A 27,365-nucleotide genomic window follows, 5' to 3' on the forward strand; every position below is an offset into this window, starting at 1 on the left:
GGAAATAGTAGTCAATCTTCACGGAACACCATGTATAAAGGCTGAAACCACACACGTGTGTACACTCCTGTGGGGTAGAACGAAGGGGATATGAGATAGGTTCCATCAAGTGTGCCAACCCGTCCGACGAGCAATACTCTGAACGTGCAAGATTATCCGAACTTAATTAAATTAAATTCCAAGAGTTTGGCTTAACTATGTCAATTACCGCGAGAAAACCAAACAAAACGATAAAAAGTCGCTTTTAGAGATCAATATAATGCAATATGTTAGATCCTCAATCGTTTTTCGTTTGTTCAGTGAAAAATGTAAGCGATAAGCGCCCGATTATTTTTTCCATCTCAGACGGGTTATTCCATATTTGTTTAGGGAAAACTATGCAGTACAGTATACAAAATATGTTTAAGTGTATTTAGATAACACACAGTTCGGCGCAACTTTTTGACGCGTGAAATTTTTAAAAAAGGTCCATCTGGAGTTTTTGGAGTATTGTATTTTTATCATATATAAACCGAAACGTGTATCATATACGGGTTGTTTAAGTCGGTAAAAACAAATTCTTATCACGTGTGAATTAATTTACCGTAATAATTTCACACGACATTGACATTTTGTTTATCATCCAACGTGTATTAACCCTTTGGCGTGCCGTTTTTTTCATTTTTTAGTTTCTTTCTAATGGCGTTCTAACGTGTAATTTATTTATGTATACAGTTTTTGTATTTCCAACAACAATGTTATTTTTCGTTGTTATCACGTGGCCTATTGAAAATTCTGCATCATTAAAAACCAAACGTCGTGTCATTCCTTTAACAAGGACTTACTAGCAAACGCCTCGTGTGTTTATTTTTATATTTATATGTATTATTTGGCCAAGTGTCTGTATGAATATTTCAATGAAGTCCGAATAATGAAGAATTATTTTATTGTTACTTCATTTGAAATGCAAAAGCAATTCAAAGGAAAAGTTTATTATGAATGTACAATAATTAAACATACACAGCATATAATATTGATTTCTGCTATTAAAATTAATTTTTAGGCGTTTTCTTAACTTTCAACGCTGACAGTTACCCCTTAATTTCGATTGAGGTCATGCATTATTTATTTTTTATAATAAATGTGTGTTTGAATTTCAAACACCTTGATTGATTTTGTATACAACAAGAACAACTTAGTATGTATAATATGATCAATTTATTATTTATTAAGTATACATTATTTACATAAACAATTAATATTTAACAACGTTTTATGTTAGATAAATCAGTTTTTACGAAAATAACTATTAAAAGATTGTTTAAATATATTTTACATCTAAACATAACAGGAACAATCGAATTACAGCTTACTAAAAGATCCATATTTTATCCCTAAGTTTATAGTGAATAAATTAAAACGTTTCCTTGTTTTACACAAACGAGCTATAAATTTAAATTTAAATTTAAAAAAAAACCAATAAATCTATAGGGGTTAGTGCATGACAGTATAGAAATTATAATTCCAATGTTATTGTTAAGGGATTAGACCATGAAATCAGGGGATCAGCGTGGCCAAGCTTTTGTGTTCTTGTAATACTATTTTAATGATTTAAAACTACATGTTATTAATAATTTATAATTGTTTCTAATTAAAAGTTTAACTTTAAAACGCTGGTTTTGGCGAATATCAATGATAAAATAAAAAACAATACAGTATAGCAATAAAAAAACACAATAAATGTAAATGATACTATATTTTATTAGACATTGTTAAAACTGTAATTTTATTATTTTTTGAAACCATTAAATATTAAGCCAAAATATAATGTTTGCTATCAGATTTAGAGACTCCCTAAATTTGCACGATGAAAATAATAAGGTTCTAATAATGTAATCTTATAAAATTTGCAACGGTGCCTATGCAAATAATTAAATGCTGGTTCGATCAGTTCATACCAGAGTTTTTTTGTTTTTTTTTCTTTTTACACGTCATATCCATAAGCTAAAAACTAAGTAATTCTTAACGTCTAAATTTCAAATCTCACGATATATTTTTCACAATTCATAATTGGTGTTCTTATGTTGAATGCATATTAATCTCCGATGTTGGTTGGAGTGATCGTTTAAGATAGATAATTAATCGTTTATTGTAGCACAATGTCGGTTTGTATTATGACTGATGAATCCACCTGAAACCCGTCGACGTTAAACAAGCTGTATTATTTTATTATCATATTATAACTATTATTATTATAGAACAAAACCGGGTATGCGGCCACGAGAGGATGTGCACGAGGCAAGGGTAAGGTCCTAAAGAATGGTCAACACAAACGTCGGATTTCCTTCCCGTTCCATCCTTCCATATGATTATACTATTTTCGGTCTAAAGCTCCTTCGAATGATACGAGTGTGGTTTACAAAACGACCCAAAGGATATAAAACTTTGCACAAACCCATTGTTATCGATGAATAAATATAAATAAATTCTCGTTCCAACAGAAAAAAAAAATAATAATAACAATGTCGTTTTTTTTCCTATGCGAATCCGGATTTTTATCTAAAATGCGGAATATAAAACAATATTGCACTACGCTGTGAGAATATTTCAATTTGAGTTTGACAGAAATCGGGCGATTATAATATTGAAGATGACAGTTCTCTCAGGAGACATTTGCATAAGTCGGAATGCGTTGACACGAATCTAGAGTTGATATTGATAAAACCCACACAGACTACACTGACGAATATTAAACACAATGTTACATCGACATTGTTTAAACTAACGAATGGAAACAGATTTTACCACACACCATATATGATTAAGTAAAATTAATTAAATACCTTAAAGTGCATGGTACAGGTACAGAAATGTACTGTTTATACATAAATGTATGAAAGCCACAGGATCGCGTTTAAATGAATCGGTACAGCACGTGGTATGCAGTTTATAAATTGTAATTAGCTGTTATATATAAACTTATGTAGTTGCCATCAAGTATAAATTATAATCTGTTTTAATTAACGAATATTTAGAGTTAAACGCTCAAACTTTAACAGTTGGTATAATCTGTTTTTTTTTTTAATTTGGTTTTATAAAACCAAAAGAATTCAACGTTAATTTTAACCTCATATAACTATTGTTATGCTCATACAATACCATAGAGTTTATTTAATTTGACCTAGATATATAACAAGACTTAGAGCTATACACAATTGTTGTGTACCTAAAAGTAAATTACCCGAAACACTGACTCATAGCAAATAAGGACGGAATCTGTCAAACGACATTTATTAGTTTTGTTGAAAGATACAAAACGTGCAAAGTTAATTTTCGTCTTAACAAGTTGTAAGTAGCGAGGAGAACGTGTTCGGTAACTGATTGAAGTGACGAGCGACTAGCGATTTTAAGGTAAAGTGAACTTCAAACGACCCACACCGACATGGCAGCCATAGTGGGAACAGCTTAGCAGTAACTTTGTATAATGCTCGACCATAACAACCGTCAATCTCCGTGGGAACGAACCCAGTGTAAATCGACCTTCTCGCGGCGGTGGCGACGAACACCGTCAACTAATACCATTTGTACATATTATTCAAAAAGACCACCCGAACGAACGGTTGCCCGTGCTATAAGACCGGTCACTTCGGACCATGTAAGAAGACAAGGTCGCCTTACTGAACCGTGCAATTACCGTAGAATGAGCTGGCATTACCTTAGAGTTCTAGACTCGGTCGGTTAGCCGGGATTTTGGAATTTTCGATAAAACATTAAAAACAAATTCTACAAAGGTGCTGCAGAACGCTCGCGTTTCGTGCACGAGTTTTCCAATCAAATCTTACACCGCAGCCAAGTGTACATTTTTTAATTCAGAACATTAGTATGCGTGTGTGTGTGTGTTTGTTTGATATTTTACTACGACGTGGCATATAAAAACGGTTTGTTAAAATTACAATAGTGACCGCAATGACGGGCAACGCCTCGAACAACCTGTAAAATGTTTCGGTTCAGCCGTAATTTCGCCATAAATCCTCCAGTTCGTGTCCCAGGGCGTGTTTTGATTGCACGTAAAGGTTTGGATATAGGTACACGTATACGGAACTATATGATTTATTGATACGTTGATCAACCGCAAGTCCCTTGTAATGGCCGTTGTTAAAGCGAGAAGTTGTACAGTCGAGTCGCAGATAAGAAATCTGCTACACCGTATAAAAATTAATTGTAGATCTAGTCTTGATAATTGGATGTAAATATGGTACACTACTGTTAGTTTTTATTTTTGGACTATACTAATTGTCAATTTGAGTAATGTTTCTCAACTGTAGTGATGATTATCGTTTAGCCAAACAAATAGTTTGATTTTTTGAATTCTTGGTTTTTCGCGTACATTGTATTTTATGATATTAGAAAATATATTTTATACATTCAGACAGCGGTTCCCGAACTTTTTAACCAGCGGTGCACTGCTGTGAATACCACGATGAATATGAATAAAAAATAAACACATTGATAATAACCTATTTAAATAATACAAATTTATTTAAAACATCTACATCTACATTATACATTACATTATATTTTACAATATTACATAATTGTAAAATATAATATTTTTTTATTTTCCTGCAAGAGCTCTGGAACGGTGTATAGTTTGGAAACCGCTGCATATAACTGCAGATATTGATTTTAAAACTTGGTTAAATAACAGACTATTATTTTGTTGTTTTTTACAGACATTGCAGATGGTCTGCTAAGCAAATCCAGTAAACATCAAAACACTTTGGGCGAATTTTCGGGAAAACCCAATCTTCCTTACTTCGACAAGGCGGCTTCTAAAAATGTGACAGCTCCTTTAGGCAAAACAGCTTACCTCAACTGCAGGGTCAAAAATCTAGCCAACAGAACGGTAAGTCAAATTTAACCTAACTTAAACATGACGATAACCCATCACTTTATTAATTTTCCGTTAAAAAACAAACTGCGTTTACCTACCAATAAGCATAAATGTTTGTGATGTGTTTGCATACTACAATTAATAGGAACCACAAAATTATTCCACAGGCGTACTCCTTTTACAAACAACGAAATCTCGAGACGTTTGATTGATTTGTATTGGTAAACGCATTACAAGCTGAGTTTCTAATAAATATATATATATATATATATTATATTATTATTGTGTACAATATTCGTTGTTAGCAGAACTGTCCAAGTTTTCCTCGAGAGGTTATACTCGAAGGCAAACAGTGCGGACACAAAAGTAAACACGGCAAGCAATCAATAGGCATCTTAATAATAACAGCACTAACTAATAATTGGCATGCCTCCGGTCGAAACTTCTATTATTAATAATTGTATTATGGTTCTCCGGCGAGGCGAAAGTGCGTTTTATACAAGAACCGTTTGCGTATGATCGATTTAAAATGTAAAAATAAAAAGCTATTGTCACGCTCGCGTACACTTTTAGTGTTTCCCGGCATTCGGTTTGTCGTCGGAAAATTTGCACACGAGCACAATACCTACCTATGTGTTCACAATAAATAATTCTCGGTTCTTAAACCATTATATGCTGGGGAGAATTTTCGCTAGTTTTAAGCTTGGCACTTCTCTCATCCGAAAAACTTTGGCTAAACCTCTTACCGCACACACCATACGTCAGTGGCTCGAACCGAAAAGTTTTTCGCAACTAAACTTTATATTTACACATGTACTCGAGCTGAGTACGTTATGTATAGTTAACGTTTCGTTTGATACGTTTAATGTGATCATTGACATTATTAGACTGTACCAATGGCTGCTATATGCTGTGGTATTATTCCATTTTGTGTTCCTTGATATTGTTATTTTATCATTGTCTTCAAATAAATAAAACAACTTATTAGGCCTACTTTGGCTTCAAATCGAAATGTTTACTACACCTACATAACGTCTAAAAAGCTATTTAAATGAAATAAGCGTAAAAAAAATATGTATGACCATAATAAAAATAATGGTGTTTTATTTTGGTATTTACAAAATATTATATGTGTTGTTATTTTTATTTGAATAAACCATAAAAAAAAATACCTATCAATGTGACACATGTACACCCAAGTCAAAACCAATGGCTCTTTATAAAAGTAAAATTCATACGAAACGTTTATTTTATTTACACATTTTTCAATATGTGTACCGACACGCTGTTTAGTACTGATAGCTATGTCTGTACACACAAACACACACACACATGCATAATTAATGAAATGTATGAAATCGCAAACCAAATATACTGTGTTTATTATTGTCGAATTTCATTGCTGTTGGTATTCGAGGTTGTCAAAATACATATAAATAGGGAAGCGATTAAATGAATGATATTGTCATATTGATATTTGTGTAAAGATATTTTAGCTTTGAAAAATATTGGGTTAAGGTTTACCGACGAGTATTATATTATAGACAGAGGGGGTGAAACTAACAACCGTACGGTGTATGTATATTGCATACCTATGTTTACTTTGTCAGTATATGGGTAGTACAAACGAACCGTGACGTGCGGTCAACAAAAAAACTGTTTTCTTGATACAATATTGAGTACGCGTAGTAGTTTATAAACTAGACAACAGCAGTTGCTAATACGACCGTTTTTGGCTTGCACATGGTATATTTTTTCCACATCTATTACATCAAATATAATATATTGTGCTTTGTAAATTAACGGACAGACAATGACGTAGACTGTGAATAGGACACGAGCGACCAACCTACAATATGCATTTTCTATAAATTACAACACCGCGCGTTGAATTGAGTTATTCATAGTCGGTCGGAGCCATATTATTATATCGATCAAATGGGTTACTGTACTGTACATAACATAGTATAATATTATATCATGACTACGGATAATAATAATTTTACCGAATTCTATGTATATAGTTTGTGTAAACCTACACAACATAGTTCAAAGCAGTCATTAGCCATTATTGATTCTACTTGATTTGAAAAATGTTTGATTTCGATGTTAAGTTCTTGGAACGTCTTCTTTCTGCTACTCCGACATAAATTAAAACGGCACCCCACTCTGAAACAACAGTTATATAGTATGATTCAATCACTATAAGGTACACTAATTGCAATTAGGAGTTTTTTTACTAAGCCATTTCAATTTACCTCTCTCGTCCCACCTAATGCCCAATACACACATCCATACATCAAATGACTGGCCGCATTACAGAATGTTCTTGTTACTCTAATTAGTGTCACAGACATTCTTATTAACATAAACTCTTGTTCAGTCGTACATTCACTATCGAAACGTTTTTCTACAATGCCTACCTTCAATGCTCGAGACAAAAACCAAACTTATATAAATTATTGAACGCGTGACGGTTTTTTTTAGCCGGTACCTATTAAATGCGATTTTGTTACAATGGTTTGATTGTTAAAAAACTAAATTATTTTCTTATCCGCGTTATCATCCTGGCTGGTTCTTGATTTAATTTTTAACTGGGCCCGTTCATACGCGGGTCGAGCAAAGTTAGCGAATACCGCACATGATTAAGGCATTTGCGTTGCCGTCAAAAGGGATCGCATTTAGATAGGGATAAGTGTAAAAGCGGTAAAAGTTATATCGTATCACATAGATTAAACGAATTTAACGGGCGCGTACGTGATTTGTGCATAAAACGGTCGGCTGCTGAGCGCCAATCGGAATTCAATAAGCGATAAAATGCCAAATAGTAACCAATATATTAACGGGCCTTCTGGTCGCCACCACCGCAGCAAGTTCAAGGCAGTTTGAATATTAATAATTAAACACGGGTTTATCGCGAGAGGTACCAGAAGCGACTTTGTGGGGGGCAAAACTTTGAGACCGAATCGCATGATAACGGATGACGTTAAATAAGTTAACGTCGATAAAAAAAAATATAGGCACCGAACTTTTATGAAAGTCCACGTGCATTGTTGTGTTATCGAAACAAAACCTATACAAATTACAAAGGTGGCTTAGGTGGCTTTTTAAACATCCCACGAAGCAATAAAGAATTAAAAAAATATATTTATTAAAAATAGTAAAATACTATGTATACATTGTTAATGAATTCGACCGTATTTGTACATTATGGTTTGACAGGAAATCAAAATAAATATATAAAAAATTATTCAACTCTACTTTCGAAATACCATAAATTTAACCCTAACTCCACTATCTGTTTTTTTCAATAATTACACGAGTGGTGTACACCAATGTAGTTTATCCAAAAAACAACATGGCAGTTAGCTTTATTTATTAAATATTCACTTGTAGAAGAACTTGGTTTTTGTTTTTGTATTTAATTGTCAACGTTTTTTTAATTAAAAAAAAATTAATTAAATAAAAGTTTGGTGTACAAAAAACACCAGCACGAGTGTGTGAGGGTTAATTATCACACATATGAAGTTGTTTTCTAAACATCAAACACACGTTATATTTGTAATATTTTCCACTAAACTTCAACAAAAAATGTATAATTCTAAACGTATGTAAATGTTATGGCTTTGTTTTTGTGTTCATAGATTATTACAAAATTGTTAGTATCTATTCAATAGTAAAACAATAATGTACGACCGAAAACGACGCGACGTTAATCGACATCGCTTTGGATAATTGACAAAACCGTTTTAAACGCGTGATTAGGTACTGTCATCGCATTAAATTGCACTCTTGGCGGTGATCTAAACTGCTCGAGAGTCCCATTTACTTACATCTCGTGCTGAGGTTAAACTTCTCGGCCATTAGAAACGAACGCCGGATCTTTCTCGAAAACGGACAAAGTTGAGGCTGCATGAGATCGCCATTTGTGTACATTATACGACATTCGACTGAAACAGCAGCTAGTTATACGCGGAGTTAAGTACTTACGGGGTCTCTATAGTGGAAACCATAATACATTCGTGTGTCTTAAACGTGTATGTGTGTGTGTGTTTAAAATCGACGATGGTGTAAAAGTGATTGCAGCTCATATTATAATAGCTATGGTAGCCGTCTAACGAGAGCTGATACAAAAGTTTATAGAGCCCGATCGCAGAAACGAGGCCCGCCACGAATCAATGTGTCGTTAACGAGTAAATAATGACGAATATTAGCCGACCATATTAGAGTAAATGAAATTCCTTAGTGCGGTAATAGCGGCGGTCGACCGCAAATTTGTCGGGCTTACCGATTTAATCGTTTCGTGTGATATATTATAATAGACATTAACCGCGGTGTTATCTATTTAAACGTCTAATGAGTTAAACCAATGTAATAATAATAATAATAATGACACGAAGGATTATTTGAAACGCACCCATATAATAATAATACCGATGCGATGATTATCTTTCAATGCTTAATAATACATAATTAACGGTCAACATATTTTGATATCATGTTTTTAAATGGAAACGGAGTAACGATAACACGGCTGATACTCCTTCTTAAAAACTTTAATTCTAAAAGTCGCACAACAATTATTATTCTCAAAACCTCAAACGAGTATTATAATATAGTATGTGTGCTATTTACTATAATACAATTCTGTGGCTTGGAGCAAGAAGGGCCAATGTCAAATTTGTGCATAAATGAGTTAGTCCGCTAATCGCAAAAATTGAATCATTCTTTATATACTGTGAAAAAATCACACTCTGAGGCCAAAAAATTAATTACTCATGAAGAGTTTGATAAAAATATTAACATAGAGCATAATGGAAAATAAAAAATTCAAAGCTCATTTTCCGAAAGTTGCAAAAAGTGACATTGGCCCTTCTTGCTCCAAGCCACAGAATTATATATCTTTATTTTGGACCACAACCAACTTTTTTTAAAAAATAAACAAAATAGTTTACAACAAACCTGATACATTTATAAAATATCAACAATGTTAAATTGGTGCGTGGATAATACAATGAAACAAATGTATGGTGATTTGTTCAAACAAACGCCCATAATATTGTTCTCAATATTATGAGCCAAATTTTGTATTCAGCCGAAACGCTCAAAACAGTATTACGTTGTTTGTCAACTTATAATAAAATACTTTTGCATTACTCCGTTCCCACGAGACGTAAGTTTGCAACAAAATAAATAGCATCCGGAAAAAAGTACCAACTCGTCCATAAAATATAATATTATAACAAACACCGAATGAAAATTGATTGGTTCATAACCCTAATAAAGTATATTTGGACATTTTAGTGATGCGCCACATGGAATAGTATTATTATAAATAGCTAACCTCTGCATTATATCTATTATATTATTTAATATTTCAGTGTTATCACAAAGTGGTGACCACCTGGTAACGTCATGAGAATATACATTATCATACTACTCCCCTCTCCTTACCACAAACAAATTTTCAATAACAGTATAATTCAGGATGTGTCAAAAAGGCGACTAATACACAAATGTGTTGAATTCATCTTAGAGGTGTGTGTGTGTGTGTGTGTTGTGAGTTATCACACAATAAGTGTAAAGCAAATAAGCGTCAGTAGTCTACAACAGTTGGTCAAGATGGCAAGTCAACGGAAGCAACATTCTGGTTACTTAATTGATACTTTAGTGTAGCTATCGGGTCTCTGACACATATTATACATATTGGATTGGATAGATATGTTTTGGTCAATGGAATTTTGTAAGGTTTGTACTGGAAAATGTGTATACAACAATATAACTGCCACTAACGTTATCATATTTTCATTCAAAGTTATTAAGCGTGTAACAAGAGTTAACAGCCATACAAAAAACTAGCAGTTTGACGTTGTCAATATTGCCTCTATAGTGTATATAGTGAATGTAAATTTCACCTACTGACGGCGTTTTGGAACTTGTAATTTTCTTCTTATCCGGACGTTAATCACTAGGGTTTCAAACCCGTGCAAGAAGATACAACCCATTAATCCCAGGCGAACTCGGCGGAGACGAAGGTGGAGTTTTATTAATGACGTAACACTTGTTAAGCGATCTTCTCGGTCACATTATTCACGCGGATTTCATTCTGAAAGGATTTAATGACCTCTAACTATTCATTTCAGTGAACCCAAAAGGAAGACCCGGGCGAAGGAACGATCCAGTGGAAACGACCGGGGTAAGAGTAGTCGCGTGTACATCACATTATAAAAAGGATTGATGGCGGCGCCGGATTTGGGGGGGAGGGTGTTGGCTGAATAACGGAGAGGAGGCAAGATTTCAGATTATGGTATTGATTGGGAGATTGTCATCGTCAACGCTGTGCAGAGATGATTAAACGGTGCCGTGTACAACTGCATGGTCTGACTAAGAGTATCGATGTCCCTCCCCTGAATCGCCCCTTTTCCTGTCCCCCCTCCCCCACTACGAAACCGCAAAACACAATAGAATCGGTTAACCGGAACGTTTTAATCGTTGCCGACAAAACGATATGTCCATTGTGGACAACACAACTGTCGTCACCTCAACGCCCTATTAAGTGATGGCTGTATAGCTTTTTATCAAGTGGTCCAAGACTGAACTTCTCCTTGTACTATTCAATATTATAAGCAGCTGTCATTTTGTACAGTCCATTAATTGAAAGACAAACTGCGTAGAGGAGAGATTTTTGTTTTTTGTTTTATGTTTAAATGTAATTAATAGCAACTGGTGTGTTTAGAACCTAAGTAATGTGATAAAATACAGGCTACTACACCAATGCAATTTCATATAATGGCCTATATTCGATGACGTTTTATATTGCATTTAACCGGAAACGTATTTTTCCCAAGTTCTGGAAATAAATTGGTAAACTACGAGTAATTATTACGTAGTATCCATCTGTCAGTTTGTGTTGAATTAATATTGTGGTGAAATGATATCCGATAGCATTATATTTTATGAAGATGTTTTTTTAACAGAATAACATTGAGCAAATGGTAAACATATCGAATTACTCGATCAATTAAACTGTAGATATATAGAAAGCACTGAGTAGACACAATCAATTTTATACCCGAGTTCGACCGTTATCGGATTAGCTTTTTTACTTTTATATAAATATATACATACATTGATGAAGTCGCTTTCAATAATATCAATTCATAATAATTAGTATGCAATAGAGTAGAAGTTTATGAATATTGTTTTTAATCACGTTGAAACTGAAAACAATGTTGTTATTACATTTTTTTCAAAAATATATTACATTGCACAAAATACGATGGTAAATATTGTTTCCCGGGATATCAATTTAATTTTCTTTTTTTTTTAACATAAAAACAACTCATAAGATCAATATCAGAACTGGGCAGATTAAATAAATCACTTATTAAGACCGGAACATTAAGATTAAAAAAGAAAAGATTTTTATTTCGAAAGTTGTATATTGCTTTCATTTTTAATTAAACTAAAAGCCCATACATAAAAATAAGTATAATAACATTTAATTTGCAAAGTCCATTTATATTATTCATTCTGGTGAAGTAACTTCGTGTTCTATATAGATATTTCGTTAAAAGATAAGGTTTATATATTTTCTAAGATAACTGGAATGTAATAAAACGTACAATGGTTTTAAAAAATAATCGACATATATTAGTATTAGTAAATCAATTAATATATCACAATTAATTAAAGGAATTGAGTTTTTGCAACATGTTGTTTGGTGCAAATTCTATGTAGAATTTACGGATGAGATACTATTCATGTTGAAGACAAATTATGTAGACATTAATTACTAATGATGCTTCGCTAATTAACTATTGTTGACAAATTACTTGGAGGTTATAATTATAGTAGTTTCAGAGCAATTTGCTTGGAGAGAATTTGAAGTTTTGTTTGGACTCCTTCAAAGAAGGTGGTAAATTGTTATAATATATAAATGTCATGAATAATAACGCGGTCGCCACCGGTAAAATGTTGACTGTACGGCAAATAGTTGATTTTCGTTAATATTACAAAGTCAAAACTAGGCTGGCATAGTTTAAATTAAGCATGGAATGAACATACAGGATAACTAAACATATTTGTCTTTGTCACTTCACACATTTCAAACGCTATTATAAGTATAATATATATGTATCAACCGTATAGTTATGTATGTTTACGTATGGTATTAATATATAAGTTGGTCCTGAATTAAACTCATGTGTACACCTACCTGGTCTAACAATAAGTAATTTTTTCACAATTTTTATTTTATATATTTGCTTCAAAAATAGGTTATTGAATATTATAATATGTACGTTAATCTAGCGTTTACAACTCGTATACACCTACTATACATAAAATAACAAACTACCTTTATCTAGTAATGTTTTAATAAAATATGTATAAATTAATATTATGAGCATGTAATTCGTATTAATGATTCCGAACACATTACAATGCAATTTACATAATAAAATACACTATACACACTTGTTTTGAATATTCATAAGTTAAAAATTAGAAATGCATCCGGATAGATATTTTCAAAATGTATACATTTACGTATAACCTTGTTTGTTTTGTACAAAAATAATGTTGTAACTAATATAATATTAAATAATTGGCATATTAACAATAATATATACATTCATTACCTGGCAAAAAGGGATAATCTTTACATTTATTTAAATTCCAAACTATAACAAATTTTAGATATCAAAATATTACAATACTTCTAACCAATTAAATACACCCCCACCAAAAAAAAAATATATATATATATATATTATTATATAATTTGATACACAAACGAGATGTGTTTCCAAAATAATATTATCACTGTTTTTTCGAATTGGTGGATTGTGATTTTATACATTTGTTAGTTGCCAACCCAAAGTTGACTTAAGTATAAAATATGATGAGGGGAGAATGGAAAGGCTATTTTTTTTTCTAGATAATCGACCGGCCAAGGGAAACAGCCTACAAGACACCAATGGTGTAAATTCATGTATTACTACACTACCGCCATGTTCTACTTGCCAGACTGTACCCCACTTTGTTTCTAAAACGAGTGCACATAAAATACACAGTTTAGTGGAAAACACGTTCTATTTCTTTAATCGAGGGTGTGTAACCCGTATATATATATAGTATATGTAGTAAGCCTATACTCGAAAACTTTACTCCGGTATCTCCTCGAGTGGATTGAATTGAAGGTTTTATTACCTGTTTAGCTTAGTCATTCTCTTATCAAACAATTACACACTTCAGACTTTAGTGTGTTATATTTGCTATATTCCTTTAATCGAAATCCGCACTAGGTATCCATTTATTCATTATTATTGGACGTCGAAAAGCAGCGACAATTAAAATTATTTTATGAAAACATTCTCACTTCAACCACGCGCTAATAATATTTAATTGTCAATAGTTCAATGTGAAATAATTATAACTATTGCCACAATCGTTTTACAACACATTTCCAGTGGAAAATGAAATATTAATAACACAAATGTTATCCAAGTATTTAAACTTGAATAACTATAATAAGTATTATACAAATATTATATAATATTTAGAAAAACAAAAATAATTAGACTTACAGTGTTTTTAAACAAACATCAGTATAAAAAATTTAGAAAAAATGTATGTTTCTAGTAGATATATTATAACCTAAAGAAATTCATAAAACTGATTTTTTTTTTTTGAAAATTAGTTGTTTTTTTTATTATTATTACTGATATAATAATATAGCAATAAAGCAACCGTTTATGGCAGTTTATGGAGATTTCAAAACACACATAAAGTGTATAATATAAGGATGCTGTGATAGTCCAAAAAATTAATTAACTACCAAAATAGAGTCCTAGTTGTTGAAATAATAATTACAGATCACAGTTTAACCTTTAAATTAAGATTTTATAAAAAATTGCCTATACTTTACTCCTTAAAAATGGGCGGTGCGACGCCCTCTTAAGGTTTTGGTTTTGTTTGTACTAAGTGTACAAAAAAAAAAATGTTGCACCCTGTAAATTAAACGAATCAGCTTGCAATGTTGTTGTTTGTAGACAATCGGAAGGAAAACAATCTCAAGAGGAAAACATCTAATTATCCGCTGATCTTATTTGTAGAAACAAAATGGACAAACCCGCCTAACTCTCGCAATAGTCCATACGGCGATGGCAAAAGTCGCACAACAAATTTCCAGCTGTAATGAGATTCTACCAACTCTGGCGTACTGATACGTAGAAAGCGAGTCTCGCATTCTTCTTGTACTTTTTTTTTTTTGCTTCCTCATATCGAACGGTAGCCACTATATACATACATAGATATACGATGTAGTGCGGTCTGTACAAACAACAACAACACATAAAGAATGTTTAAGTAAAGTACTTGAAACTTAGCTCGCATTTTTATGCATCCACTAAAGTTTTTCCTTAAAAGGTTTTCTTTTTTTTTTTTAATTTCTTATAACACGAAATTAATACAAACATGCGTTGTAAATACACGTGAAGAAAAAAAAAATTACAAAATCCACACACCACACAGCTGTTGTAGTTAACAATGTAACCGTATAACGCAGGTTTTGTGCTATAGCTGTTCAGACGTGCAAATTAAAATTCCCCGCAGGTGACTAAGTTATTTTATACCTAGCTTATAAAAATTACTAATTTTGTCAAAACGACTTAGTCGAGCAGTAATAACATAATGATTTCCCGACAAAAATTGAACGGGTAGTCGGTGTTGGTCGATTAACTAACACACAACTTCGTCAAACTCTGACACATTTCAACAAAACTTTTAATCTAATTATTTCTTAATCATATTAATTTGTTTACACGTTCGTCTCATGTTAAGACAAGTATAATATTTTATAATAATATAAGGAGAAGAAAGAGAGGAACGAAAGTTTGCAACAATTTAAGTAGCTTTCAACAATATTTCAAGTTAATAAAAATAAGTAAATAGGCGGTGATTTTGAAATGATAACAGCTGTTACGAAAAAACCCCGTAGGTAGAACAGACCCAAAATTATATTTTAAGCACGTTTTCTTTAACTATCTTAACTTATTGTGACGCGCTGTACGAGGCATAGTCACGAGAGAAGAGAAGAAAAGATATTTTTCTTTTTAAAAATTAGAGATTTCTATATTTACTCATAAAATAACGTTAGAAACAACAAAAAAAAATGTATTTTTATTATAATATATTTTTTATTAACCGTTTACAAATGAAAAGTAATTCAAATTTTGAATATTTTTTTTTTTTTGTAGTGGTATAATTTAAAAACAATTGTACATTTTTTTGGGGGGGGGGCGGAGGGGTTTGTTGAAAACATGAAAAGGAATGTTCGACAAATAAACTCCATTCGAGTTATAAATTAATTCCTAAGATCATTTTGCAAGAAAGATCACCAAAGAATTGTAAAATAAATGTAAAAAGCCTCAAATTTTTTAGCTGGGAAAAAATTTAAGAATCACAAATTCCTCATAGCAGCGTTATTTCATAATTGTAATTATAAATCGCCATTATCGTCGGAATGGAGTTCAATTGGTTTTACTTTTGGTATTTTTCAACTAGCTACTCGATTCAAATTGTTAATAACGAGTATTTTATTTACCTACATGTATAATGATTACCCTGTAATCTATAACCCTTCGTTGGAGTGTGGGAGCCGTTAAGTCCACAGGAAATGTCTTTCATTCCGGGAAAAACAATTTCAAAGTGTTTCGCTCAATTTATACTTCCGTGTTCAATATCGGAAATTGGCTGTCATCAAATATATGATGCACCCTTTTATGATTATTTCAAAGTTCTATTTATTTGCTTCCGCCATGAAATCGAATTGCATAACATCGATTTTCAACTAAAACAGGTATACTATTATTAAATATATTTTTTTTATGGGCATAATATTTTAATACTATTATGACACAATAATATATATCATATAATGTTATGACTACTTATTTTGGTAACATGGCAAACGTACATTGAAATGTGTATTGTACACTTAATAGCAACAATCCATAATTACCTATACCGGGTTTTGTCTTGGTGTTATCTTAAGGCTTTTGTTGTATGCATATCTCGGAATACCTGTAAATTACGGCCGGATGTGTATTATATAATATTATGTTTAAACATAATATTAAACAGAACGTGTGCTTTCAGCGCAATCCGAAAGCATAACCCGGTCGGAATTAAAAAAAAAAAAACAAAAAAGGTTCGACACAGCGTGTTGGTTGTCAAAGAATGTGCACCGAACAATAACTTCGAACGTATCATATGATTTAAAACAGTTCACTGTACTGAACAAATCTTTGCTCAATGGGACCATAATGAAAACGAGAAACGCCACAGGGCATGCATGAATGCATGTGTGATTGAATTCACTGTATAATATATTTTAGGGAAGCTTAACGGAAAAATGGACATTTGAATGAATAAAAATAAACCTATTCGACAGGAAATAAAAAAGTACAACAACAAAGTTAAGTTAACCTGAAATATGTGGTGCAGTCGAGATGATGTAAAGACGTTAACAAGTTCAACAAATATATATTTGTATTACACTGGTCGACGAGCCACGCGATTTCAACAAATGGATATAATTTTGTAAGAAAAAAATGCCATACAGAAAAGGTCTACGGAAATAAATATAGATTTTAGAGGCGGTTTTTTAAAACCACTTCTAATATTTGTTCACAAAAAAAAAAAATACGAATCCTATAGTCCATAATATACACTGTCCCCGCAGCAATAATATATTATAAGTGAAACGTATTTTAATAACACTTCACTAAAAAATTATGATATTTTATAGTTATTATTGTCACGATATTTTTAATGAATAAAACATATTAATATCACAAATATATCAATTACAGATTTTCTACCAACATTAAAAGTGTATTTGTGCGAATAGCGGATACAATGAAATATAGGGAAAAATATATTTCAAGTTATGGCTCATGTAGATCAATAACGCGTTGCTAGTAATTTAAGTTTATTTACAGTGTACCTAATGCGCTACGATACAACCTATTGTTAATGTAAAAATCTATCCATGTCTAACATAATATGCTATTCTATTGTTTTCAACCCCAAACAGCTCACCACAACTACTTAATTAATTGTTCACGCTTGAGATTGCATAGCCCCTCACGCACGGCAGCTAAATTGAATTCACACCGGAGCGATGTGTACACTGCACACCTTCCACAAACATATAATTAATAGAGTACAACTATAGCTCTTTTAATTTGATCTAATGCTTTTAAATGAAAAAGGTAAGACCAACCGGGACTGTACCATAAGCTCTAAACGTTATTAGCTAAAAATTTGATTATTTTATGTAAAACTGTTTAATCAAAGTAGAGGATAGGTCATGATTCAAAACAATTTCTCTTGGCTCTATATTATTCGGATTTTCACAACGTCTAAGTAATGTGTGGTGAATTATAAATAATTTACTATTAAGCTTGTTTATTTAGAACGAGCAGCTTAATTACGTAAAACTATTTAAGTCTATGACAGTTACTAATTAGAGCAATTTCAGTTACATTTGCTAATTGGTATTAATTATTCAGACAAGAATTAATTGCATAATTTGTACTAGCAATTAAATTAATAACTACAAGATATTGAAATGTGTAAGTTCTTTAAGTAATCATTTTTAACAAAATATATAGTTATTTAAATGAAGAAAATTGTTAACAACTCGACCAATATGGAATAGAATGGAGACGGTAAGAGCTGAATAAATTACAAGACAGTTTAAATTTAAACTAAAAAGTAAGCAAAACACTAATATTGAAAATATAAAGACAAGTTTTCCAAGAAGAGATTAAACAAAAATAAACCAGGAATAGGGGTAAAAGATTGTTATTGGATATTTGTACCAGACTGGAAAATTCTAAATAAATTTCATCCATTATTTTTTAACCAAGTTCGATTGTATCCTTGGGTACTTAAGTATTATACGAGCGGTATTGACTTATTTATACTGGAATATGGCCTGGAAAAATATTACTGAAGAAAACGGTATTGATGTCGATTAAAAAAATCAATAAATCAATTAACAATCGATCATTAAATATCGGATATGAATTTCTTTTTAATGGTAACCAATTCTCATTAATACAGTAATTGACAATTACAAAATCTTTCCGCCTTTATTGTCCGTACAAGCACAAATATACGAGATGTATATATATATATATATAATATTAAATTATGTATATATCGATGGCAGTGACAACAAGATGAAAATAAACGGGTTCCGTTTGAAGTCATTTTGTATCAGTGAAGTATAAAAAATGTCGTCGAGATAACGTGTGTTGGGAAAAAAGTCAAATCCTCCAGCACCGTGATTACACTAAAAGCTTTCGCGTGCTCGTCGATGGCCTTTAAAGTATATGTGTGTGTGTTTTGTGATAAAAAACAAGAGAAAACCGAGTAAAAAATTCAAAGTATGACATAAATGCCGCTTGACACGTTTGAAACTTTACCCCGGTATACATTTTTCACTGTCGGCAAACTTTTATTTTATGATGCACCGTTAAAAAACGCATGTAGTACGTTGTGTGATTGGTAAAAGCCACGTCTTTGCAATTCGCATCGTGTAACCCTGAAACATATTTTACACAAATCGAGGTCTATTGTTACCGCGAGCAAAGGCGGTCTGAATTCGAATATTCTTACTTCAGTATTTTCGTATTGTATTGTGCTTTTTTTTTATTATTGTAAACCCATCCGCCAATAAACTACAAAAAACGTTTTTTTTAAGATATAAAAACCCGTCAGTTTATAAAAAGATGTGTACCAAATAAAATAATATTTTTGACAGTACATATAAAAAAAAATATTTAACAAAAATGTATAAAATATGCATTTATCCTTAAAAATAATATTGTATTAAATTTAAAACGTCAAACAAATAATTTCTGTTTTTTGTAACTGGGAATTCTTGTAGTGCATGGATTTTAGTCTTCACACATGCATATATTTTATATGTGTGTGTGTGTGTGTCCTTATGCTAATATTTTAAAACTATCATTTTGGAAATTTTGACTATTAAATTTTAGTTAAAAACTAAACGGCTTTTAACTTATGTATGAACCATAAAACTTTTACTTACAGACATTATATTACACTTTAATTAAGCTATTATATTTAACCCAATGACTGTGAAGTTTTTTTTTTATTTTTGATGTCTCTCTTTGAGTCTTTCATTATTTAACAACGAATATTTTTGGGTGCGTTTTAGTTTATAAAAGCGTATATAATTAAAACTTTGATCTAACTTATACATATGATCATGAAATAGCGATTCGCGTCAAATTACAGAGAAGTATAATTATACAGCTTATAACATAATTTAACCGTTACGAAGCAAAGTAATCTAAGGGCCTAACAATTCGAAATTAGTTTCTTTTTTTTCATGTAAAATAATCTAGGAACTATCGCTATAATACAGAGCACTCTTATCTGAGTTCATTCGACTTTTATTTGTAGTTTAATAGCGAGCCGGTAGATCACGCTGACTCCAACGACCATTTGTTTAATAAAATAATTAATTCAGTAAAATACCGATTTTCAAAAACTATAAATTACACTGTTTCTATATTAATATAGTTTCAAGAATGATGTATAATAACAGTGAATTTTTTTTGTCTTATAAACAAGCATATATTTGCTAGTTGGAAAAATGTGAGTATCTACAACAAATTGCAATGAACGAGATCTCGACGATCCATGTTGGGTATAAGTTGTAATAATATATTATGTAAATTCGTGGAATTGATATTTTTCTAAATGTTTTGTTAAGGTTTATAATATGATTGAAACGTTTGTGTTACTAAAATTTGATTTCCCGTCAAAATAACATTGTAACATTTTCAAACACTTCTCAAATTCGAAGTTTAATCAAGTGTTTTAAAAATACAGTATAATAATATAGCAAACAGTTAAAAATTGCCTATAGACATAAATTATTTCGGGCATCGAGTAGACACGAATAATACTAAAAGATTACCCAACCAAACCATTGCCTAACCTACATTCCTGTAGACATAATATATAAAAATTAAATATATATACATACATACTGATATGAATAAATTGAACAAGCGAACGCATCGTTCAATGTCAATATTAAATTTAGAAATGGTGATATGGTATTTAGAGCTTTTGACATACCTCGAGAAAAAATGTAATAATGAATGGAAAGAATGCGACCGGATCTGAAAAGGCTGGGCGTTTCCCCGGAAGAGATTATGTACGGGGAACCTTGACATCAGAATGCAGGTTCATTAAATCATTTATTGATGCGGCTCTAGAAGATTTTTTTGCGTATTGGCACGTGAAAGTATTTAGATTAATAAAATTATCATTCTCTCGGAACATAAAAATGGACAAAAAAAAAATGTCCCGAAACTTTTAAACGAGGAAACCGTGCAATGTAATATGATCCGCGTTGTGTTAATGCACAATAAACATTGGTAGTGCTTCGAAATGTAACTCAATAGTGTTTTTGGTTTTGTGAAATAGTATTGAATTGACACAGATACGTCATAAATATTTGTATTTTTTTTTTAAGGAATGAAAAAAGTGTGGCGTGGCATAATAACAAAAACGATATCTTCGATACTACCGAAATACTATTGATTCACAACGGTATTAAATGTAGTGGTATAACAAATCAAAAAAAAAAGTAACCTCTTCAAAAAATTATAAAAAACTTAAATGTCAAAAATGTTAAGTAAACAACCGGTTTTAAAATCTTTTTATTTTACCCGTTTGGGAATTCCGTTGAAACTCGAATTTACATATATAAATTATTTTTTTATATACTATCAGAAGAATACTGAATGCTTCTGAAAACAATTTTTATAAAATTAATAAATTTCAGAGTAAAACAATTAAATGAGTCGTGAAGTGTTCGACCCATAACATTTCTATAATAGCGATGTACTTTTTTTTCTGTGTTCGTGTATCTTGTCTTTTTTAATAAAAAAAAAAAATACCCCATACTCATTAAATCAGTATAAAAAAGTAGAGAAAATGCAAACATAAATCTCGATTTAGACTCATTTTGCCGTACGACTATACCAATAAAAAAAAATATATATACTTATCCTTTTGTATTTTTTAGCTTTAATAATAAATAAAGCGAAAAATGTTCATTTTCTCTCCCTTTCTTTCACGTATCTATTGAGACCACGACGTTGGTTTTCACGTGTCAAATTAAAGTCACACACAAACGAAGGATTATATATCATTAATTTATATACAGTCCAATAACTTTGAGCTAACATTTTATCTGTATGCTATGTATGCATGCTGTAGTGTGGTTCATAAAATATATACTTGGATTCAAGACCTCGCTAATAATAATATATTATATGCATATAGATGATTTATTTTAACTTCAACGTGAATCTCGGAAGGTATTGGTTTTACCATAACGCACGTGTGGGTTTTTTGTCTTTGTTTAATTGTATCTTTAAAATCGATAATCCGAGACTTAAATTAGAAGTTTAATGATCAGAATTCACATTACTTACAAGTTATAATTATTAATTTCAATCAAATTTAAAATAACACATGGCTTCCAAATCAATGATTGTCTCCAAAACAGTTCTGTCTAAGTGACACTGCCGACTGAGATGAATTATCATTTTAAGGATTTATAAAATCATTTTCCAATTTGATCAATCGATATATTCATATTTAACTGTCAAACATCTAAAAACAGTTTACTTAAGACCATCTGAAAATGCACTCGGCAATGAGTCAGAAATTTCTGCAAAAACTGAAGAAATGGATACATACGAAAATTATCCAGATTTTTTTATAGTATATTTTACGCTACACAACAGTTATGAAATCGTTAGAGGGTTGGCTGTGTTAGATTAAAAACAGTACAAATTTGAAGATTTACTCGTTAATTGTTTAGACACATTAGTATGCAAAATGGTTTTTTATGAATTGCAGGTTTTATTTTTTTGGCAAAGCGGTTCCAACTACACATTAAATAAGAAACTCTTTAAATTCTAGTTTGGTTGTTGTGTAATTAAGCACAGCAAATTTCAGACCTTGCCAATTCTCAACTGTAATACCTAAAACTATAATTACTAATCGGTCCCCGAGGTGTTTTATTATAGGGAGATGATATTATACCGGTCGATGCAGTCAAACGCACGCGGTCGGCTTGATCAAGTACAGATTGAAATAATTTGAAATCTTAATGCAATGCTCTGGCAGCCATACACACGTTAAAGTCTTTTGGAGTGGAACGAGTTGAAAATTGGATTCACATCATGGTAACTGGGGCCTAATTCGATTACTTATCTCTGCTAAACACAAAATCATACTAAAGCAAGTCTTGTGGATACAGAGTAGGTTATGTTCTATTGACAAATGGGTTAGGAACTAAATTTGTCATTATTCCTTACCACTTCAATCCTGATAATTGATCTTTAATGTTTTTTAATTATTTGAAGTATATGAATTTATATAAAAGTAGGAATATGCGTTAGTTTACATCCCATATTGTATTACATTTTTTTTAATTTTAGCTATAGTGGTTTTTCAACGAAAAATGTAATTGCCGGAAAAACTCTCAAGTCATTCAATATGTTTTAATTATATCTGTTTTCTATAAAAAGATAATGATGTATGTTTGTAGGTCTGTACTATCTTTGAATTTTAACTATTAAAACAAATTTTACGTGCTAAACTAAAATTAACTTAAAACGGATTTGAATAAGTTTTACCCACAGAACCATTTTTAATGTATCTTACTATAACCCTTTAATTAAGTATACAATGAATTGTTTTATACAACATTAATAATAATTTTAGAATGACCATTGTCAGTATTTATCACGCTAAAAAGCAATAAGAAAATATTTTTTTTTTTTTAAATAGCCGTGGGAAAACTAGGTACCTGGTATATGATTATGGCGCTCGGACGGTCTGCGATAGGTTAGGTATAGATTATCACAGACTTATATTAATGTTATTATGATACTTAGCGAATTTTCGCGTTTACCGTTAGGCCAATCAGACCCGCTTTTCGGCGAATTACAATATTTTCCTAAACGAGACCGGCCCAGTGTGTTGTTATAGGCAGTATCGACGTAACGTAATTGCTATAGTACAGTTCTAGTACAACCGCAATAAAAATAGTATTATTATAATAATATTATGCTTACGACCAACCGGTCAGGAACTGCGAATAAATCAATCCTCGGCGTAATAACGTTAAGTCCGAGGGGAAAAAATGCTTATGCGGTTCCTCGACTAGTCGTAGAAATGGTGAGCGCGTAAGCCCGGCCTTTGGCGAGGAACGACGGGAAATAATAATATTCATATAAATATTATTGTAATATCGCTATCAGTATGCTAAAGGCTATTTAAATCCGGCTTCACCCTGTCAATAAGACGGGATCGTTAACGTTTATGATTTTTTTATAGTCGCATTTTTTCACGGTTGTGTTCTGCCAATATTCGGATTGAATATGCCTTACAAATTCCATATCCACCCAAATCGAACGTAGGTTGTTTTTTTCCTTCTTATTCGATGTCTCGCTTAAGGTTTCACTGTACACTTTGCGGCTTGTATTGGATAAAATTGATAACCTATGTACGGACTAGTGTAAGATGGTAGCACCCTAGTTATTTCTCAAAAGCAAGGGATTTCTATGAGTTTTAAAATAATTGGAAAGCCTGCTTATGTGTTCAGTATACACTGCACACTTATTTACATTCGTTTTTTACTATTTATAATAATTATTACTTCAATAAAAAATACAAACTAAACAGCGTATGAAAAAAATAACTTATGTTGTAGTATTTATATACTATATTTTCAATTACATAATCTCTAACTATAGTGACTTGTTTTTTTTTACAATTTGTTAAAAAGGAGTATTATATTTGTTTATTTTATTATTGCTTACATCAACTACCTCCAAATAAAAATCATCAATTATATTGCGAGTAATAACAATAACGCAGTTCGAAATTGAGTTAACTCTTAATGTGCATCAAGTATTATATTATTATGGTACAATTGTTTTTAAATATATTTTCATCGCGAAGGCAGACACAGTGAATATGCAATGAGCGAAAATCATCCACTGCGTTTTTATTCTATCCCTCGGAGGCCGTTCACAATGTCACATTATTAAGTTATTTTTATTCGACAACGGGGGAAAAAAATGTACCCTTACTATATTTAAAGTCCTACCGACGCGATTAAGTGTGCTATTGTTATAAAATCGTGACTTTACTGGTTTCTCAAACGATTTGAATCGTTTTCAATCTCCCAAAGACGGCTGAAGTTTAATTTTATAAATAATATGTATCTGAAAAAAAACTTTTATTTCTAAACGCATAATATTTATTTAGTATTTTATATTCAAGTAAGTATAAAATATATTTTTCGTTTTATTCCGTCGTCTTATGCGTTGACGGTCCCGATAAAAAAACAAATAATTCGTGGTGACGATAATACTTTATGAATAATAATTAATTATGTTACTGACTTTGATCAGAACCTATAGCGGACGCTCCAATATCGACACAGTTCTATTTTAATTCATTTTAAGTGTTATTGGCACACACAGACAGCAACTGCAATGTCGTGGCCGTGCGCCATTGGCGTATCATTAAAGTTTAATGATCGAACACTTTACACGTCAATTAAGTAAGTTTTAATTGCGTTACCGCTATTAATATTCTACACTGGCGTCAAAGGTAAATCGACGATTGGTGTACCTATTTGGGTCGCATAATATACGGTCTAATAACTTTTGACGAGTCGGGCACCTATTTCGCAAATATAATGATATGCAGCTCTCGTCCATTGCTCATTATAATATATGCATGTATCATATGATGAAATTATGGTATTAAACAAATTTATATCAGGCGTATGCATGAGTAAAATGATGAAACAATTGATGGTATTAAAATAATAAAACGTTTTTTGCAATTTGAATTGACTAAAATATGTAGTGAATATTATACATTCCTACTCATTTATAGACAGTTCGATGATAAAATAATAAACAAAGTCTGTGGTTTGTCCAACAAACAATTTGTTTAAACTAAACCTAATCGGTAACATATGATTGTATTATTGATACAGTTAACGGTATTTAGTGTACTGACAAAGAGGTCATGGGAGACTTCGACGTCCGTAGGATTTATGCAGCTAATATATGTGCGTTTACTAAAGGGATCGGGAAAACTGACCAAAATGAAAACGTATACGTTCAATAAATTAGTTTTATGCTTTTTCTCTGTTTGCAGGTCTCCTGGGTTAGACACAGGGACATCCACCTGCTGACCGTCGGCAGGTACACGTACACCGGTGACCAGCGGTTCCGGTCGATTAATCAACCGCCCAGCGAAGACTGGACCCTGCAAATCAAATACCCACAGATCAGAGACTCCGGAATATACGAATGCCAAATATCCACCACACCCCACATCAGCCAGTACATTCATCTGCAAGTGGTCGGTAAGTAACAAAATTCCTTCAGCGCTTGTTCCGCGATAAATCGTCCCAAACCGTGTGTTGAAAGCATCGAGTTTGTATTCTAATAATACATTGACACGGACACAAACAATCGTCAAGTATACAAAACAATAAAATATTAACAGCCAAAAGATTGTGGTTGAATTTAGCTGTTTTTTTAATAAAAACTGGGTTATTGTAAATTTCTATTACATTTCAATGTGCATATAATATATAAATAACAATATAGCTAAAAACATTTTCTTTTATGTTCTTTCGTTTTTGATAGTTGTTTTTTACAAGAAAATTGTTTTTATTGCTTGATTTTTCATTTATAAAGTCACAATGGGTCGTAAAAGGTTGTGAAATATCTGAACTCAACCGAAGCGTTTACTTGGGTTGTTCCAACCATAACGAACTGTTTAACTAAGGGTTTATATTTAAAAAAACACAAATTTGGTAAGCAAACTTTATAAATGCTTTTTATGTACTACACTTTTATTCAATCGTTTATTTCGCTTAATTCTTGCAATAAATAATTAAAAACAAAAAATTATATTTTGCCAATATATATTATGTATGCCTACATAACATATACGGATAAATGTGTATTTATCAATTTGTAGATTAGATTAATTCAATTTCTTGAAAAAAATATAAGAATTCTATTTTTTGGGGTTGTATACATATGTTCAATATTTCCAATTGTCAGCTATACTGTCTCATGAGAGAACGGCAGAAACCAAAACGAATTACTCTTGTATGCACCTGTACACACAGGAATGACGCTTTTTGGTTTCTGCGCACGTGAGACAGAGTCGCAGTTATCAACAAACAAATAATCTAGACAAAAATAATAATTATTATAATACAAAATAACTCAAAATTCGTAGCAAACAAACTTCGTTGTTTACCAACAAACACTAGTTATAAACACTTATTTCTTTCTCGGTCGGTCACTGAACATGT

General features: G+C 31.6%; 1 protein-coding gene and 1 long non-coding RNA gene across 2 annotated transcripts in view; one reads left to right on the plus strand and one right to left on the minus strand.

Annotated features, from left to right (window-relative positions):
- Nucleotides 1-27,365, plus strand: part of LOC126842762 (zwei Ig domain protein zig-8-like) — a 182,002-nt gene that overhangs the window by 131,469 nt on the left and 23,168 nt on the right. Inside the window, exons 3-4 of the mRNA XM_050579900.1 lie at nucleotides 4,713-4,885; nucleotides 26,189-26,399. Coding sequence (XP_050435857.1) covers nucleotides 4,713-4,885; nucleotides 26,189-26,399 — 384 coding nt within the window. The remainder of the gene's footprint in view (nucleotides 1-4,712; nucleotides 4,886-26,188; nucleotides 26,400-27,365) is intronic.
- Nucleotides 1,867-9,053, minus strand: LOC126842763 (uncharacterized). The gene is made up of 3 exons (XR_007686377.1): nucleotides 8,707-9,053; nucleotides 6,880-7,042; nucleotides 1,867-2,170 (listed from the first exon to the last, which is right to left on the minus strand). It is a non-coding gene; the product is annotated as an uncharacterized LOC126842763 (long non-coding RNA).

This window comes from Adelges cooleyi, unplaced genomic scaffold, assembly GCF_023614345.1.
Source record: "Adelges cooleyi isolate 19-005CV unplaced genomic scaffold, UGA_ACOO_1.1 ACOO_flye_CR_arks_rails_tigmint_CR_PRNA_574, whole genome shotgun sequence".
NCBI classification, from domain to species: domain Eukaryota; kingdom Metazoa; phylum Arthropoda; class Insecta; order Hemiptera; family Adelgidae; genus Adelges; species Adelges cooleyi.